Here is a 16,567-nt window from a genome sequence, read left to right as displayed (position 1 = left end):
GCCTGTCGTAAAAGGCGACTGAAAGGGGACACTGGAGACCGTGAGTGGTAAGGGCGGGGGCCCGAGCCGCTCTTCATACGGTCTCCGGGAGGGACGGCAATGTGATATGGCCTCGCATTGCCGTAAAACTGGGATGGCGTAGGGGTGGGGACCTACCCCGGGACGAGCTTTTTATAGCAGGCGCGAGGGAAGCACCGGTGCGTTCGTTAGAGATCCCGGAGCTTCCCGACATGCGCAGCAGAGGGCCATCAGAGGGGTTTTAGTCGGTAAGAGTCCGACATAACCTCGTCGCTCCCCCGGGTGGCAAGGTATCCATGAGGATTTCCCCTTCGTAACCAAAAAAAAAAAGGTACCTATTACTAATAACGTGAAATTGTTCGTATAAGCCTCCTGCACATAGAACTGGGCGAGCGAAACAACCGGACCGGGGCCCAATTTGTTTGCGAATTTTGCAATGTCACACTAAATAGCCGTGGTTCAGTGGTTGAGCGTTGAGCTCACTATCTGGAGGTCCCAGGTTCGAATACGGCGAGGACACATCACAAAAATGACTTCATCATCCCTATTTTTTTAGAATAATAATAATAATAAAACACTTTATTGCACACAAATGAAAATATAGAATATTGCAGGCTGTTTACCCGATTGTCCGAAAGTAATACGATTTGTGCTTTTTAAGGCGCGTTAAACCCTTGGAACAGGTTTCCTACTTTATCCGTTGGTCCCAGTTAATGCTTACTGATGGAAATACGTAGCCGTTACACGAGCCATGTCAGGGGCCACTAGGCATTGACACGAGGGTTGCAGACGTTAGTAATCCATCTCACAACTCGCACGTAGAAGAAAAAGACAAAATGGCCGACTTTTCCGACTCTGTGTGCATGAAACTTAAGTGTTACTTTTTACTACTAAACGTTCCAAACTTCCGGACCTATTTTCTTTTTCCCGCGGAATACCGACAAATTTCACCTAGATAGCTAATTGGCAATCCGATTTTACGCTTCACCAATGTTAAGGAAATTCAACCAACGTTTTAGTCTGCAGAAAGCGAACAAGTTGCATCGGCGCATCGCAGCACAATTCATTCACGATTGACGTGTGATGTTGGATAACTAACGCTAATTAACTCCACAAAAAACCTATTATACACCGGCCCACTTTATGCCAGACCAGTACCCAATCTTTACTTATTATCTTTGATTTACAGCAATAAACTGTTTGCCAATTTCAAGTAATTTTATTTACGTTTTGCTTCATGAATTTATACTATTAATCAATCAATTACATTCGTTAAGTTATGCCAGTTATCTATTAAGGATACGTCTAAAGGTAAATGTTCCACGATAAACTGGTTCTATGTAAATACAGCGTTTCTAATATTTCTAAACATTGGATAATTAATAATAATAAATTACATACCTCTTCTTTTCTTCGGCCATTTAAGGGTCAGGCTAAGATAATAAGATATTTTGTTTACCTTATCTGCACCTGCTAAAATAAAAACAAACTAAAAGGGTTAACAGGGCCGCATAAAAGCATTTCATCTAAAAACAAAATTGCTATTTGACAATTGCGCATAATATTAAAGGAACTCAGTGCACAATGTCTACAAAGTCAAATAGCAATATTCGGGTATTTGACAGGTATGTGACATAAAGTGAAATAATCAAAGTCATAATTAAGTAAACAAACCTATTCTAATTTCTAATCCAACGATCTACAATTTAAAACCCGCTCTGGTTTACTTATAAGTACTTCATTCTGTCACGTAACAAATGGCTAGAATATAAAGTTATCTAAAGTACCTAACCTACATAACGGCGCTGTAAACTATACCTACATTATAGGTTATTCGTTCCCTGTGAGAACTCTTGCGTCAACATTTATCAGATGACGGAAGTAAAGAGAAACTTGTTATCTATAATATCTCACGATTATGACAACAGTAATAGTAACAACAGTGCGAGAGCGTTCTCAAGACCTCTTTACGGATGAGAAAATTAGGGATTAGCATTTTACAACGTAACATTTACATTATATCCATATTATCCACACTTAAAATTATATATGCAAACGTAACTCCATCGGTCCGTTAATCAGAGGAGTCAGCCAAGTAGCAAACGATTATGACAATCGACAGTGACAATGATAAAAATGTATGGGATTTACATAAGGTGACATAAGGCGCATTAGCCAAGTTGCAAACGACTATGACAATCGACAATGACTGTAATAAAAATGTTTTGGTTTGACATAAGGTGACATAAGGCGCATTAGCCAAGTTGCAAACGACTATGACAATCGACATTGACTGTGATAAAATTGTATGGGATTGACATAAGGTGACAAAGGCGCATTAGCCAAGTAGCAAACGACTATGACAATCGACACTGACAGTGACATAAGGTGATAAGTCGAATTCATATATTTTTATATCATCATAATTTTTGCAACTTGGCTAAGGCATTAACCGATTTAAATGAAAACTTCCACGTGATTTGCCCCGAAATGGAATATGATTTTGTTTTAGAAACGAACTTAAGATTTATTTCCGGGGACAGTTTAATATGATAACCGAAATCTTCAAAGATGATCCCTCTCGGTTAATTAAAAACGCAGTCATGATTTTCAACGGTGTCTAATACATGAAATGAAGGCTGTTTAGTTCAAATTCGTGAATAAGGCAATTATATATTACCTTCTAGCCGCATGTCGTAAAACGTTTATACTTACAAAAAAATAAAATATTGTGATTATTTGACAAACAAATATTAGTCATATGTCTTATACGTGGTGACGTAGAGAGAAATTCATCACCCATAAATAATGGTCTATCACTCTTACAGGTCTACTGGAAGAAATTTCTATTAGAAATAAGTTGTGCTATTTGTATCTCTCTCTTGTTTTAATATTGCATTGTCCTGTGGACAATACATAATTAAAAGAAATAGAAACTGGATATGATCCCTTAGTTGGTTTTTACTACATGCCTGAGAAAACAGATAGCTGAAAGCGTTCTTTTTTTTATTCTCTATAATTTCTACATACATAAGCTCACGAAGATATTTCAGTTGGGGTAATCAGAGGTACATCCATCGCATTATGAATTAACTACCCACACCTCACCGTTTCTGTTAGTGAGCTGTATCGCCGTCTATAACGGTCGAACCAATCTTTTTCTAGGACTAAATAATATGACTTTAATTTTATTTTTTTAATGTATTTCAAGTAATGCGTTCATGACGCAAGGTGTCCAATTTTATTGTCTTTTAATAATACACTCTAAGGTCAGCATTGCTATAATTCTGGTATTACACACACTCAAATACACCCTTGTCAGCAAGTAGTTAACGCTCTAGTTATTTTGATAATTGCAAGAAGGCAGAGACCACGAGACATACGTACACATTCAGTTACAAATGTCTTAATTTAAGCCTAATTGAAATATCTGTTGAGTAGATGGTAAACGCTTGCTCATGAATAAAATTAACTTATGATTTATATTCTGGTGTAACTTGAAAAACTGTGAGGCTAAAACACTGACTCTGATGGTGAAATAAAAAATATGTTCACTTAATATTGCAAAAGTAGGGGTTTTTTGACATCGTCATTTTGACTTTGATTACTTTGACCAGATTTAAGAGCCGAGATAATAATTTAAAGTATACTTACCTATATTATTAATTAGCAAAATCAAAATAATGTACAAAAAACTAAAAGCTTCTGTAAAAACCGGACCTGTCAAATATTCAGGTTAGGTTAGCGGACCCTGTGTAAAACGGTATAATGCAAGGGAGATGATTATAATGAAAATGATGTACAAAATCTCTCAATTTTACTGTTTCTTGACTTTTGTTTTTCTTTGAATCCTTTTATTCCATGTTGTAATATAGGGCTCGAAAAACAGATTTATATTATTCTCGATCTTCCACAGCGTTAGTTCTGGAGAACTCGGATTCGGATCCTCTGAGGACATAATCGTAAAAATCACTTTTTTGATGCCTAGTTTGGTTAAAACACTGCAGGCTGATCACCCAATTGTGCGAAAGTAAGATGATCCGTGGTTCGGAAGGCACCAGAGTCGGGAACTTAGTATGTTCGATAAACGAGGCTTGTCAAATATGACGGCTAGCAAGCCTGACACCAGGCTTCATAAGGTCGGTCATTGATGTAAACCTACACGAAAGAAGAAGAAGCTAGCATCAGTAGTTAGTTCCCATGACATTGGTTTTACATATCACATTTGTGAAGGATATTATAACACGCACAAATTAAACCCGTAACTATCTATCGAGCACTTAGGCAGAGTCATTAATGAAAAGCCAAAAGGGACAGTTACAATTACGCAAATCACCCACGACATTATGGTGCAGTAAAATGTAAGTGCCTTACAAAACATTCCCTATTTCTGAATAGCAAAAACGTTCACGTACGAACACATGATATCAGGGAAAACGAAAGTACCATAAAGTTTGATGCCAAGATGCCAATCTGTCTTTGCGTGCTACTACACTACAGATATATAGACGCATTTTAGCGTTCATCACCGTTGATCCACTTTCTTCACGCCAAACGAGATATGCATCAATTTTTCACCTTGAACCATGCAGCTACGTAATTTTACGTAATTACTATATCATTATCAAACTACCGTATTCTTGCGTAGAACGCGTGCGCCTGTAGCATCTCAGTGGGTGAATATAAAAGTCGGTGGTTGCGTTCTTCGCCACCAGTCGTGTGTGGTCGTTCAGACGAAGCAAACCTTATTCAAACACAAAATGATCGCCAAAGTAAGTGGAACCTGTGATTCTCCCGTAGCCGAGTGAAAGGATTGCCCGAAGCGTCGCGGCCTAGTGTTCTGGAACCGCCGCATTACAATAGTGTTCATGTTAAATAGGATCAGGATGACATTAAGTTTCTTGCATCTTAGTTCTTCATTCCTGATCCTTTTCTGGGTCACATAAGCATATTCAACTAATTAATGTTCAACATCAACTAGTCGTAATAATTACATTATCTTCTGAGAGCCATACCAAGAGTCTCTGAAAGACCTTAGGGAAAATTACAACTTTCTCAAGACCAGCTGTTTTAAAACTGCAAGAACTAAATCTTTTCTATTCTTTATGAACTTATTTCTCTCCCCCTTTTCCGTATCCTTTTTAAAGTATAGCACCCCTTTCGCCTCCTTCAGAATAAATCTAACTGACAAAATCTACAGTTCTTTACTTTAGTTCTCTTTATTTTACAAATATTTTTAACATAATCTTCTTCTTTCTCCTCACATTCTCTCGTCCGTAAGTTGTCAGCCTCCCACCCTTCTCTATCCCGGCGATCTCTCACGACTATATTTGTCAAAAGGATATCATCTTTCTAATGTGTCGCATCGGAAGCATCTTTATCCTCCTTTTTTAATCTTTTTTTGTCCACCAGGCAGCAGTAATCCTGTCAGTGGTAGCGGTGGCGGCGGCTGGAGTAGTCCAGTTGGCTGGCTACGGCCACGAAGCTGTCGCTTACGCTGCGCCCATCGCCCACTACGGAGGTCACGAGGATCACCACGTCGACTACCACGTGAGTTCCATCAACACTCACCATGACATTTCATCACATATTAAAAACATAGGTATTCTTAGGTTGACTTCAAATTCGCCGCTGCATGAAATGAAAAAAAATTAGTCGAGTCGCCGTACTGCTGTCGCGTTGCTGCTTTACTGCTGCGTGACTAATTAGAAGGACCCTTTACTAATAATACTTGCTGAGTCATATATTGTTCTAAATGTAGAAAAAAAGCATGTGAGAGTTTCCATTGATCACCAAAGTAGTAAATGCCGTCAGAGATGAGCAGAGCAGAGAAAAGCTCCGTGCGAAACTTAGAGCGCTAAACAAAAACAGAACCTTTTCAAGCATTTTATGACACACAAATTAGAAAGAAAGAAAAAAAAACAAGAAAGTTAGAAAAAAACCTAAATGAACCGTGTGACCTACATGAATAAACTATTTTCAAAACAAACAGTATCAGAACCTTCTTTATAATATTTAAAATTATGTGATCACCCTTCACTAGATGAACATTGTCCGGCAATAATAGCTGGCAGATATCGTAATCGTCACACAGGTTGTTATGATTGCAACACTGCTACACTTACTGTCCCAAACACACAAAAACTTAAAACAATGTGGTCAAGGACTTACACGCATCAGAACGCAACTCCAGCGTTAAGCACACACCGTTACATGCAGCGCAACATTACCTCCAATTATAAACTGTAACAACAAACAAATACCCCAATATCTCAGCAAATGAAGTAACAAAACCGTTTTTGTTACATGTTTCATAATACAATAGTCACTTGCTAATTGATAGCTTGCATAAACGACTATTTACGCAGTACGATCCGACACAATCGCAACAGTTTCCGGGATTTGATATGAATCTACGGCCCACGAACCTAGAGTTGGTCACATTACATCATCGAGATAGTTCTCGCACTAAGCCTAAGTCAAACAATTATTCAACTTCCTTCAAAGAAACGGGTGCAACGTAATCATGCAAAACAAGTTTACAATGTTTCATATAATTTGCTCATTACAATGTTCTTTATCTGTTATTCAACGCTTCGTTACATTATTACATTAATCGCGCTGTTAGCAATTTCCTTGTAGTCATAAATACACTTTTCACATAGAAGAAACACGTTAGCATTTAGTAAAGGCTTCCGCAGTCAATAGAACTTTACTATTATAGTTAGTATTCTATTAAGGTACTTATCGCTGGGAACGTTTAGAAGTGCATTTTATAGTTTTTCATCATAATAAAGGTAATTCACAATCAGCTGCAGAAAACTCAAATTGAAGTCTTTAGTTTACGAAATTGTCATAAATCGTAGCTGCGGGACCGATCCGATATAATCTATTCAGCATTATGTAAGGCTTTTGCATGCCGAGCTTGAAGTATGGCTGGAGGTATATGCTCGTCGTGACTGAAGGGCCGATAACGCGCGGTTCCCAGGGAGCTTGCGACATTCACGCCTGCGACACTGCAGCCTCAGGCCTCCGTGGGACACAAATGTCGCAAAAGGATGTAGTACTGACAATCCACTCACCAAATAGTCCAAGGCTCTTCAGTATCCGGCGAGACTCAGTAACTTACAATTAACTTGTGTAATCTGTCTAATCCGTCTGTGTGTCACAGTCACATTTTAGTCCTTGGCATTCTGATACGGATCGATACTTTGAAAACTAGTCAAAACATGCAAGGAAAGTTTAGCCTTGTCTCGTTTACAAATTTTCTTTCAATGGAATGCTTCTGTTTTCAAAAAAAAATATGTAAAAAATATGAGAACGAAAGATTTTGAAAACAATTCATACTGCATATGTCCCGATATCCAAAAGTGACTTGAACATACAACACTCAAACCTGGAAGCTCCAACAAAGGCATCAAGTCTAGTTTGTAGTAAGGACGTAATGACTGTCATGATACTCTAGAGCAGAACGTTGTTTGCATAAACGGCGCACGCTCAACTTAATGTTAGATGTGGATCGCGCAGACCGATGTCGACCCCAATACAGGTTGCGTAAACATTCCTTCGGCTGCTGAATTTGTATTTCTGGGGTTTAATATCATCTATTCTTTATAAATTTTAGTTACAACAAGAAAGTCAGTTTTAAGAAGATCCTTAACTGAGATGAGTTGTGCATCCTCAGAAGTTTTTATATATTCTTGATAAATATTTTAGAATTTAAAGAGACATTTCTGAAGTTTAAGATTTTAATTGCAATGGCTTAACGTCTATTAATTATTGTATTTCATTATGGCAAGCATTTAACTTTTATATAAATTCGTAAGAAAAGCAGACAATATGTCATCTCTTGTACTATGCAACTAAATACTTTATTTATGTAAATTATAACTATTTCAATCCAGGCCCACCCCAAATACGATTATTCGTACTCCGTGTCAGACCCCCATACCGGAGACCACAAGACCCAGCATGAAGCCCGTGATGGAGACGTCGTGAAGGGAGAGTACTCTCTGCTGCAGCCTGATGGCTCCTTCAGGAAGGTCACCTACACCGCTGACGACCACAACGGGTAAGGACATCTCTCTCTTCTTTTTTCTACTATCTCACTCTTTAACTTAAGATTCACGCTTTTGTCAGTGAAGCAGTTTTTTCGTTTTCAAAACTATTTTTTTAAATACTTGATAAGACACGTGCGGGAGAGCAGGCTCTTTAATTCATTCCACATACGCTCTTCTTGATCCTCCCCTACATTTCTTGTTGTTTTTCTCTCCCCTCCAAAATGTTTATGACGAATTTGTCGTATCTTATAAAATAGCAAACTGTTTAATCAATATCTTCTAAATCTGCACCATCACCTTTCCTAGTCTTCCTCTCTTTTACTTAAGGTGGTTCCCTGTCATATTTCTTCATTCAGCACTGTTTCATTATTAGATTCCTCATTCGAATGTTATACCGTTCCTAATTCATAATCCATATGTAAATTTATACATATAACAACTGAAACTATAGCAAATATGTTATACCAGGCTTGTATAGAACAAAAAACAAATTAAAATTCATCAATGTCTTGTTTTACTTATTTCAGTCACATCGTAAATAATTCTGTCCTTTACTGTGTTTACTCACTATTTACATTATTCTCACACTAACAGTAATTTTTGTTTTTCGTCTTTATGAATGGACAAAAATGAAGATTTAATCACAGAACACACAGAGATTTATTTTTGTACTATGTATCGATGATGATAATCTTCGTCACCTCTTTTATTGTCTTTGGAGTCTAAAACTGTCAATCTCGTAAGCGAAGGTTAACCTTTCTTGCATTTTAAACACAAAGAAAAAATTAGATCGAAAAAAACTTTAAACATTTTGTACCAGCAGCTCCTACAAATAAGCCTCTATCAAAGCCAGTTTTTTTCTTTCTAATTTTGTATCAGTGAATTTTCCCTAAGCACGGGTAAGCGTTGCAATGACAACATCATTAATTTTGTTACAGTTTCAACGCCATCGTTCACAACACAGCTCCTGCGCACCACGAGTACCACTAGACTTCGGTTCGGCTAGGCCACTTACCATGTGATATTATATCTTTAATTCTATAGATAGTCTTTAGTCGACGATTTGTGTGTTATAAGACTGCGGCGAAATAAACTGTTGGAAATAAATATTTGTGTTCTCTTACTTTTACTTACTTTCATCATCATTAATTTAAGAGCTACCCAAGCTCTTGTCGGTGTAGCATTCTCCATTCTACTTTTTAGGAAAAAATAGGGCAGTGGTTTCCCTCTTGCCTTCCGCCCCGTAGTACTCTGTCTGAAAACCTCAAGGGTTACAGTCCCGACGGCTCCCATCTCCGCTTCTGCAACCATTCAGGTCAAGCCCTGGGCAAGGGATACATTTCGATTTACGCAAATATGTTATTTGATATGTTTGCCAAGTAAATAATGAATGTGCAACGATACAATGTAATACTTACATTAGCGACAATGATGAAATAAATTCAAGTAGGTAATCATTTTTGCCAGTCATTCAAACATCTGCGCTGTCCCCAAATGCTATGTGAGCAAGAATATGGACAAGAAAATGTTAAAATAGGTACATAGGTAAATTCATATAACATGTTTCCATGCTATGACTTCAAAACTAAAAATCGAATCATAACACACACGTTTATGAAATTAGACGTGACTGTAAACGTATAATATATACAACATACAACAATAATTGTTTTTCATAACGTTTATAATAAAATTGCATATATTGATCTTCCAAACAGCATTGCTAAACTATTGTGTCTAGAAACCTGTGTCAGAGGATAAACTGAAGACCTGCTTATTTGCTTTGTGAAGAGTTGAAAGCCAAACAGAGGAATGTAATTTAAAATACTATTACATTCAGGATAAATGTTAGACAACGACAAACAACAACCACTTACAAAAACAAGCTATTCGAAGTCACGAATGTTGATATCTCTTATGAATTTGTCAGAAGTCCTAAACTAGTAAAATACTATTCTATAAATCGTTGTAAAAACCAAAAACTGTAGAGTACTACATAAATAACGGGTTACATAATCTCTGTGTTATAACCTAATTAAAGTAACAAGCGTAAACTAGTTAATGAGTAAAATTGTTTTACAAAGATACGTAATATTAGTGGTGTGAAGTTTCTTGGCTTTTTCAAACCTACTTACTCTGCTTCGCTGCCGACGCGTCCCCTTCTCTTCTTCCGCTGTTCCATATTCAAGCAAATGACATTTAGTGCCCTATTTTGCAGCAGTGGCTACATATTATCTTCTGGATACTTGGGGCCCAGCTCACTGCGTTATTGATTACAGTCAAGCATAAATAGAACCAAGACAATTACGTGCATTACTTATTTAAAAAAATAACCATCATCGTTAATTTACTCTCCATGCTACTTTTTTAGGAAAATGCCGGATGCGGAGGACAAGAGTCCTAGTACATCTTTGAAATAGACTACTCTGGGCACCATCTCACTTGCGTCAGACAGAATACTGCCGGGCGGATAAAAATACTAAGCTACTTATATCATTGGAGCAGCGTGGTGGTAGTGCTCTATACCCCCTCCGGTTGATTGAAGGGAGACCAGTGCCCAGCAGTGGGACATATAAAGGCTGTTTATGTTATGTTATGTACTTATATCCTGGACAGAGTCTCTCCTTAGCCTTGAGTGACAGTAGTTAGAATATTACATAAATAACGATCACGGATGTTTCAAACATGAGTGTATCAATATTGTCTTGCGTTATAACAATACCATATTCTAAAAAATCTTTACTTAAATGGAAATACCCAGTTATGGTTTGCAGGTTTTAAATATATTCAGATTTCAGTTTAGTAATTGTTTACTACTAAAATGGTTCAAGGACCACTACAAGTATGAATCATGGGAAAAGAAAAAGAGTAATTAAAAAACAAATAAATAAATGACGTCATAAAAAGCGTGCAGTGAAACGAACGTACCTTACACTCAGGAACAGAGGAGTTAAAAAGGTCACATTGAAAGAATTGCTGCAGTAGTTTTAGGCGGATGAGACGTTCGTTATGTAAAAATTGATGATTCAAAGTGTCACTATGTTACCTACTGAATAAAGATATTTTTGAATTTGAATTTGAATTCAATATTTCAATTTGACATTTTTGCATAGAAAAGTAAGTGCGCAATCTCAAAAAGCAATATTGCTTCTTTAGATGAATTGCTTTATTGTGGCTTTAATTGCCTTTTCTAGCTCCCCAGGTCATTCTAAAATTTCTGAGGGGCGGTCATCATCATCATCACACATCTCACATACAGCCAGTGCTTGAAGAAGATTACATTTTCCACAACATCTGTTTAGGTGCACTAACTAGGGACTCGTCTGGTCCCTATTGTATCCCTAACCATCCTCTCTAACGATTATCTAGGCATTTACTGGGTAACCGTGCTACATTTTAGGCCACGTGCCCATGTAACCACTTAGATACCAAGAATCAGTTGAATTTGCAACCAAATGTCCATGATGCTGCTTTACTAAGGTTTGGTGAAAATATTCAGAAACTCAAAATAATCATTTGAAATACTTATTCAAAAATATAGAGCTGATACAACGTGATTGTACCAATTAATGCTATCGAAAATAAATAAGAAGTAGTAACAGTGACTGAAGTCTGTGCTTGAAGTATTTAAGGCTCCTAGGAATTTGAATGTGTAAGTTAAATATGTCAAACTGTCTAGACATTCCAAACAAACCATGTCAAAATTATTCGTGTATAATTTAAAAGAACTCTTCACGCAGCTTTTCTTGTTCACGCATAATAAAATTAGTACATAATCACGATCAACAACAGAAAACATTTTAGTTGCAAAAACGAACAAGTCAAGAGAAGATATTCACTGCCAGTTATTAATGATCCACAAATATTAGATAAATAAGATTAAGATAAGGCTCATTATTGTACGTAATCATTCTTATAACTTGGCAACTCGAACTTAACCCTAGGATGGTAACATAATTTAAATGACCACGCATAGTAACAGGGGTGCCACGTCACCCCTGCTACTACGCGTGTTATTAAATGAGTAAAAAACTTTTGTTTAATGAAAAATAAAACTTTTTATTATTAAAACAAACTAAAGGAACACTTTTCTTGAGATCTATCAGTAACTAGACGAAATTATATTAGAAAAAAAATTTTTTTGCTAACTTAAACACAATTAAGACAAATTTCCAAGCGATGTTCGGGGCACGCAGGTCTTTTACATTTGGAACAAAAAATCTTTACTTTTTTGTCATTTTTTCGAGGACACAATGCACATCGAGCTTGCTTTGGCAATTTGGCGGGGGGTTCGCTTGCTGGAACTTCTTCGGGAACATTTAGAATGGCCCTTATATTTCCCGATAGTAGTCGAGGTAAATTTGACTCCAAACGTCGTTTCATGTGCGGCTCGGCTAGCTGTATTGCTAGTTTTTTCAGGAAATTGTTTCTGAATTTGTTAGCTGGCGTATTCGGATGCTTAACTTCTATAGAGAATCATAGAATTGATCCCTGCTTGATCTAACATGCCAAAGAAAAATCTAAGAGGCCAGGGTCGAGTACCCCTTGCAGTCGTATAATTGTGCATCATCTTGTCAAAGGTATATCGCATTGTAGTCCTCAATTATAATTGGCTTGTGCGTTGTGGGATTAACTTCTTCCTTATTGTGCATAGTAGATAGCAATATCACCGATTTGTTCACCTTTGAACAAAACAAAATACCTACGTAAATAGTAACAGGGGTGACGCATCACCCCACACATACCTGCAGAACGAAATTGGCGTGCTGCCGCACCCACCGCGCAACGGCTACTGATGACTGACAGTAAAACAAAAGAATACACAAAATGCTAGAGCGGGATAGCTAATAATTTTCAATAAATCGGCACGTGATTGCTCGCGTGGGGTGTTGAGTCACCCCTGTTACCATCCTAGGGTTAAACGCCTGTCCGTATGTAACGAGCAAAAAAGTACAATAATAGAATTGCTAACTTATACGCTCAGGGGCTAATGATATACGTACGATTCACAATGAACGGTCTTTTGTGTTTTCTGTAGTGGTTTTGTGTTCATTAACAAAGCTGAACAAATTCAAAATACAAACAAACATAAAATATAGCCCAATTATCTCACAAGTTTGCATGTGATTTCAAATATGAAGTTTGAATAGCTTACCTGAAAGCATTGACATGTCCGGGTAAAGCAAAAACACGCGGTTCCTGTTACACAAGGTCCAAACGCACCGGCCCGGCTGAAACAAAACCTAATGTTACGCCACATTTACCTAGTTTTTGTAACCCCCTGCTCTAAATGCAGAGCAGAGAGCCAGCCAGCTCCAAGACAAATCCTCATTAACATATTAATTGTTTGCCTCTATACGACAAGTAAACGACATTGATGGTTTGTTTCGGTATTACCGAACGGCATAAATTAAGTCAAACAAAGCACCTTTTATAAGAAGAGACACATTTGTGAAAAAATATCAGTTGTCTTCCATCGATCACCAGGAAAGATGATTCTTACAGTAAGTCGGTTTCCGTGCGAAAATTAAAATAAAATGTTATTTTCTAAATTACCTATGTTATTTGTTTCAGAAAATCGTTGCAGCATTGATTTGCTGTTTAGACTCGTTAAATGGAGCCTACGGGACCTCGTTTTCGAAGGTTTATGTGCAAAGTGGAGCGGACGCTGGTCAATTCCCGTATTACAATTATGGTGCACCAGTGGTTGCTTATCCAAGTGCTCAGTTGTCCCAGCTTACAGCAGCGCCAGTAGGATCAGTGCTGCCTCTGCCACAAGTGTCAAATTATGCGACACCATGTGTGCAACCCTGCATACCAGCCCAACCGGTAGCTCCAATCCCAAAAGCTGGACTTATAGCTTATAAAGCAGCTCCTGTTGTAGTTGCTAAAGATGTAAGTAACTCATTATATACCGTTATCATAGAGATAGATATCGTTAACGTAGTGCACAAATAAACGTTGAAACATATTTCCAGGAGCCACCTCAACCTTACGAATATTCATACGTAGTGTTTGACGAAGATACAGGCGACCACAAGGCACAAAAGGAACTAAGTAATGGAGTGCTAGTAACCGGAAAATACTCTTTTCTTCAACCAGATGGGTATGTAAGGGAAGTTCAATACACCGCTGATGACGCTACAGGGTATCTAACATTCATCTCATTCTTTTTACTTCCAAAATTATTTTCTTTACAAAGAGAACTAAGCAAACCGTTTGCTTTCATTTCAGGTTTAACGCGGTTGTAAGAAATTTCTTACCGGAAAATAGTGTTAAAACACTAGTTGTCCCAGCTGCACCACCCTGTGATGACAGTAAGCCAAAGAGTGAAGCAATAAAAGAAGCACCGGGACTTACGGAAGCAAAAAGTGGAGAACCCTCTAAAAAGGAAGAGTCTCGCAGCCCTGGACCAGCTAGCGAAAAGCTACCACCACGGACGCCAAAGTCAGAGCAAGGTGGACCTAAAAATCCTCCAGCGACTGAGGGTAAAAAGGAGCAACAAAAAGAATTACCTGCACCAGCTCCAGAAAAGAAACCTACGCAAGCAGCTGATCCACGTGTCGAAATAACTCAAGCCGAAGTACGAGAGGAAAAACCACCGAAACTTGAGGGCACTGCTCAGCGTACTGAGCAACCCGTTGTCCAACCTATAGTACCACCACAACTGGTGCCAGCTGTTATTGATACCAACAACCCACCTTCTAACTACGTTTCATATGATCAACTTCTGAACTGCCTACAAGCTAAGCAGAACCAACGAATCAATTCTCCGCTGACTTATATTCTTGTACCTTCTAAGCCCTGTTGATCCATTTCTTATTTGTATTATTTTATTTGACATTATCTTCTAGTCTTTAATTTCATATTCTCATCTGTAATTGTTACTTATCTTCATTACATTCGTATGCTATAAATGTCACCGTGTTCAAAATATACCTAATATGTGATAGTCTCATAAATAGTTTTCTTATTATTTTTCTCATAAGCTATAAATTCCCAATGACCTAGAAATATCACGTTGCATTTTGAAATCAATAGAATAATTTGATCAGTGGGTGTTGCTAATACATCGATCAGTATCGTGTCAAACCTTTTAAAAGTCTTAATATTGATTGATAACTATCTCATTTGAAGCAAATTGCATACCATTGCATTTATTTTTAAACAGGTTAAGCTATATAATCTTTTATATTAAGTATAATATTATTCAATGAACGACAACACTGAAAATAATCAATTATTATTTATCTGTCACCACGATTCTACTAAACAATTTATTTCACCGTCTACTTTAGCAATATGGTCTACTTTCAAACGGTGTGTTTAAAGACAAATGTAATTAATCAAAGCAGTTATCACACATAATTCATCAGATAAGAACCTCAATGTTTAAAGACCAATTATAAGTAGAATGAGCGTTGTAATCACAAAAAGACCATAAAATTTTCTCAAGCGCAAAACATTAAAAATAGCGCTGAAGTGTAAAATGCTTACTAGCAAGCAGTATACACCAGTGAAGTGATGAAACCCTGTTACATGAAATAAGTAGGTTTAAAACAAATTCGATTACAAGGTCATTTGTATATTTAGTCATAAAAACTGTTCAGATAAGATCGCTACATATTCTTGTAACTCTATATTATTGTCACAGTTACATTTAGCAGATTGTCCTTCATTGCGCTAAGTTTATTTTATAGACCTATATCTACCTCAAACACGTTCACAAGACACAACTATACTTTCTATTTTTTAGTTTTAAATTCGAAGATATATAATGACGATTCCTTCTATATTTTCACATATTTAAACCAAAAACCATATCTGCATGCATCCACTTGCCATATATAGGTTTATTCAAATGAAAATGAAATGAAATGAAATGAAATGAGTCAATATGTGTTCGTTCTAAAGCCATCATTATCAATGGTTATTTAACAAAAAGTACTTAAATCGTATCACAGACTTCTCCATACCTACATGCAGACTGAGAAAGCTTACAACGTTAACACATTTTAAAAGTCACTGACATCGCCGATTTTATAGCCGTTACCTTCGATTAAAAATAAGCAAAGAACATACAATTAGATATTCAAACACATAATTATTATTGTCCGTATCTTTGAATTTATCGCGAGCTAAAAAAAACAGTTCTATTTAAACCTGACCTAGTTTTCAGTCGAGACATATTTCGATGTAGGCTGCAGCTGTATCATGGAACTTTTACCTAAAAGAAAATTTGCAAAAAGCAATGACTGCTCTTCACGGTTTATAACTACTTCCTCCGCAGTCACAAAATCGGTATCATTGGTCCGTATGTCAAATCAAATTTAAAATTGCCTTTATTTTGTGGAAATGTTAAAATAATGTTTGATTACGGTAAATAATGCCAAACCAGAAAAGGTAGGTAGTGCCCTGCCCTTGAGCTTCGCTTTGCGCGTCTTAGCGGGGGCATTCTCGAGCCCCCAGATATAAGGGTATACAGGGTT

At 37.2% G+C, this 16,567-nt stretch overlaps 2 protein-coding genes across 3 annotated transcripts; both read left to right on the top strand.

Annotated features, from left to right (window-relative positions):
- The first annotated feature begins 4,745 nt into the window (after positions 1-4,745).
- LOC126367121 (cuticle protein 19-like) lies at positions 4,746-9,162 on the top strand. The gene is made up of 4 exons (XM_050010533.1): positions 4,746-4,790; positions 5,431-5,568; positions 7,923-8,089; positions 9,017-9,162. Exons 1-4 carry the CDS (start codon positions 4,779-4,781, stop codon positions 9,066-9,068), a joined length of 369 nt encoding a protein of 122 aa, XP_049866490.1. The 5' UTR covers positions 4,746-4,778; the 3' UTR covers positions 9,069-9,162.
- A 4,392-nt stretch (positions 9,163-13,554) lies between these two features.
- Positions 13,555-15,007, top strand: LOC126367074 (DNA translocase FtsK 1-like). Of its 2 annotated transcripts, none has more exons than XM_050010477.1 (4): positions 13,555-13,582; positions 13,653-13,973; positions 14,057-14,184; positions 14,313-15,007. In XM_050010477.1, the coding sequence occupies exons 1-4, from the start codon at positions 13,571-13,573 to the stop codon at positions 14,887-14,889; spliced, it is 1,038 nt and encodes a 345-aa protein (XP_049866434.1). In that variant the 5' UTR covers positions 13,555-13,570; the 3' UTR covers positions 14,890-15,007. The 2 variants fall into 2 exon arrangements, with proteins under 2 accessions (XP_049866434.1, XP_049866433.1); XM_050010476.1 differs by having other exon boundaries at positions 14,057-14,226.
- Positions 15,008-16,567: the final 1,560 nt, after the last annotated feature.

The sequence above is a fragment of the Pectinophora gossypiella genome, chromosome 5 (assembly GCF_024362695.1).
Source record: "Pectinophora gossypiella chromosome 5, ilPecGoss1.1, whole genome shotgun sequence".
NCBI classification, from domain to species: Eukaryota; Metazoa; Arthropoda; class Insecta; order Lepidoptera; family Gelechiidae; genus Pectinophora; species Pectinophora gossypiella.
The sequence above is the reverse complement of the archived record's forward strand: the minus strand, read 5'-3'. Positions and strand labels throughout refer to the sequence as shown.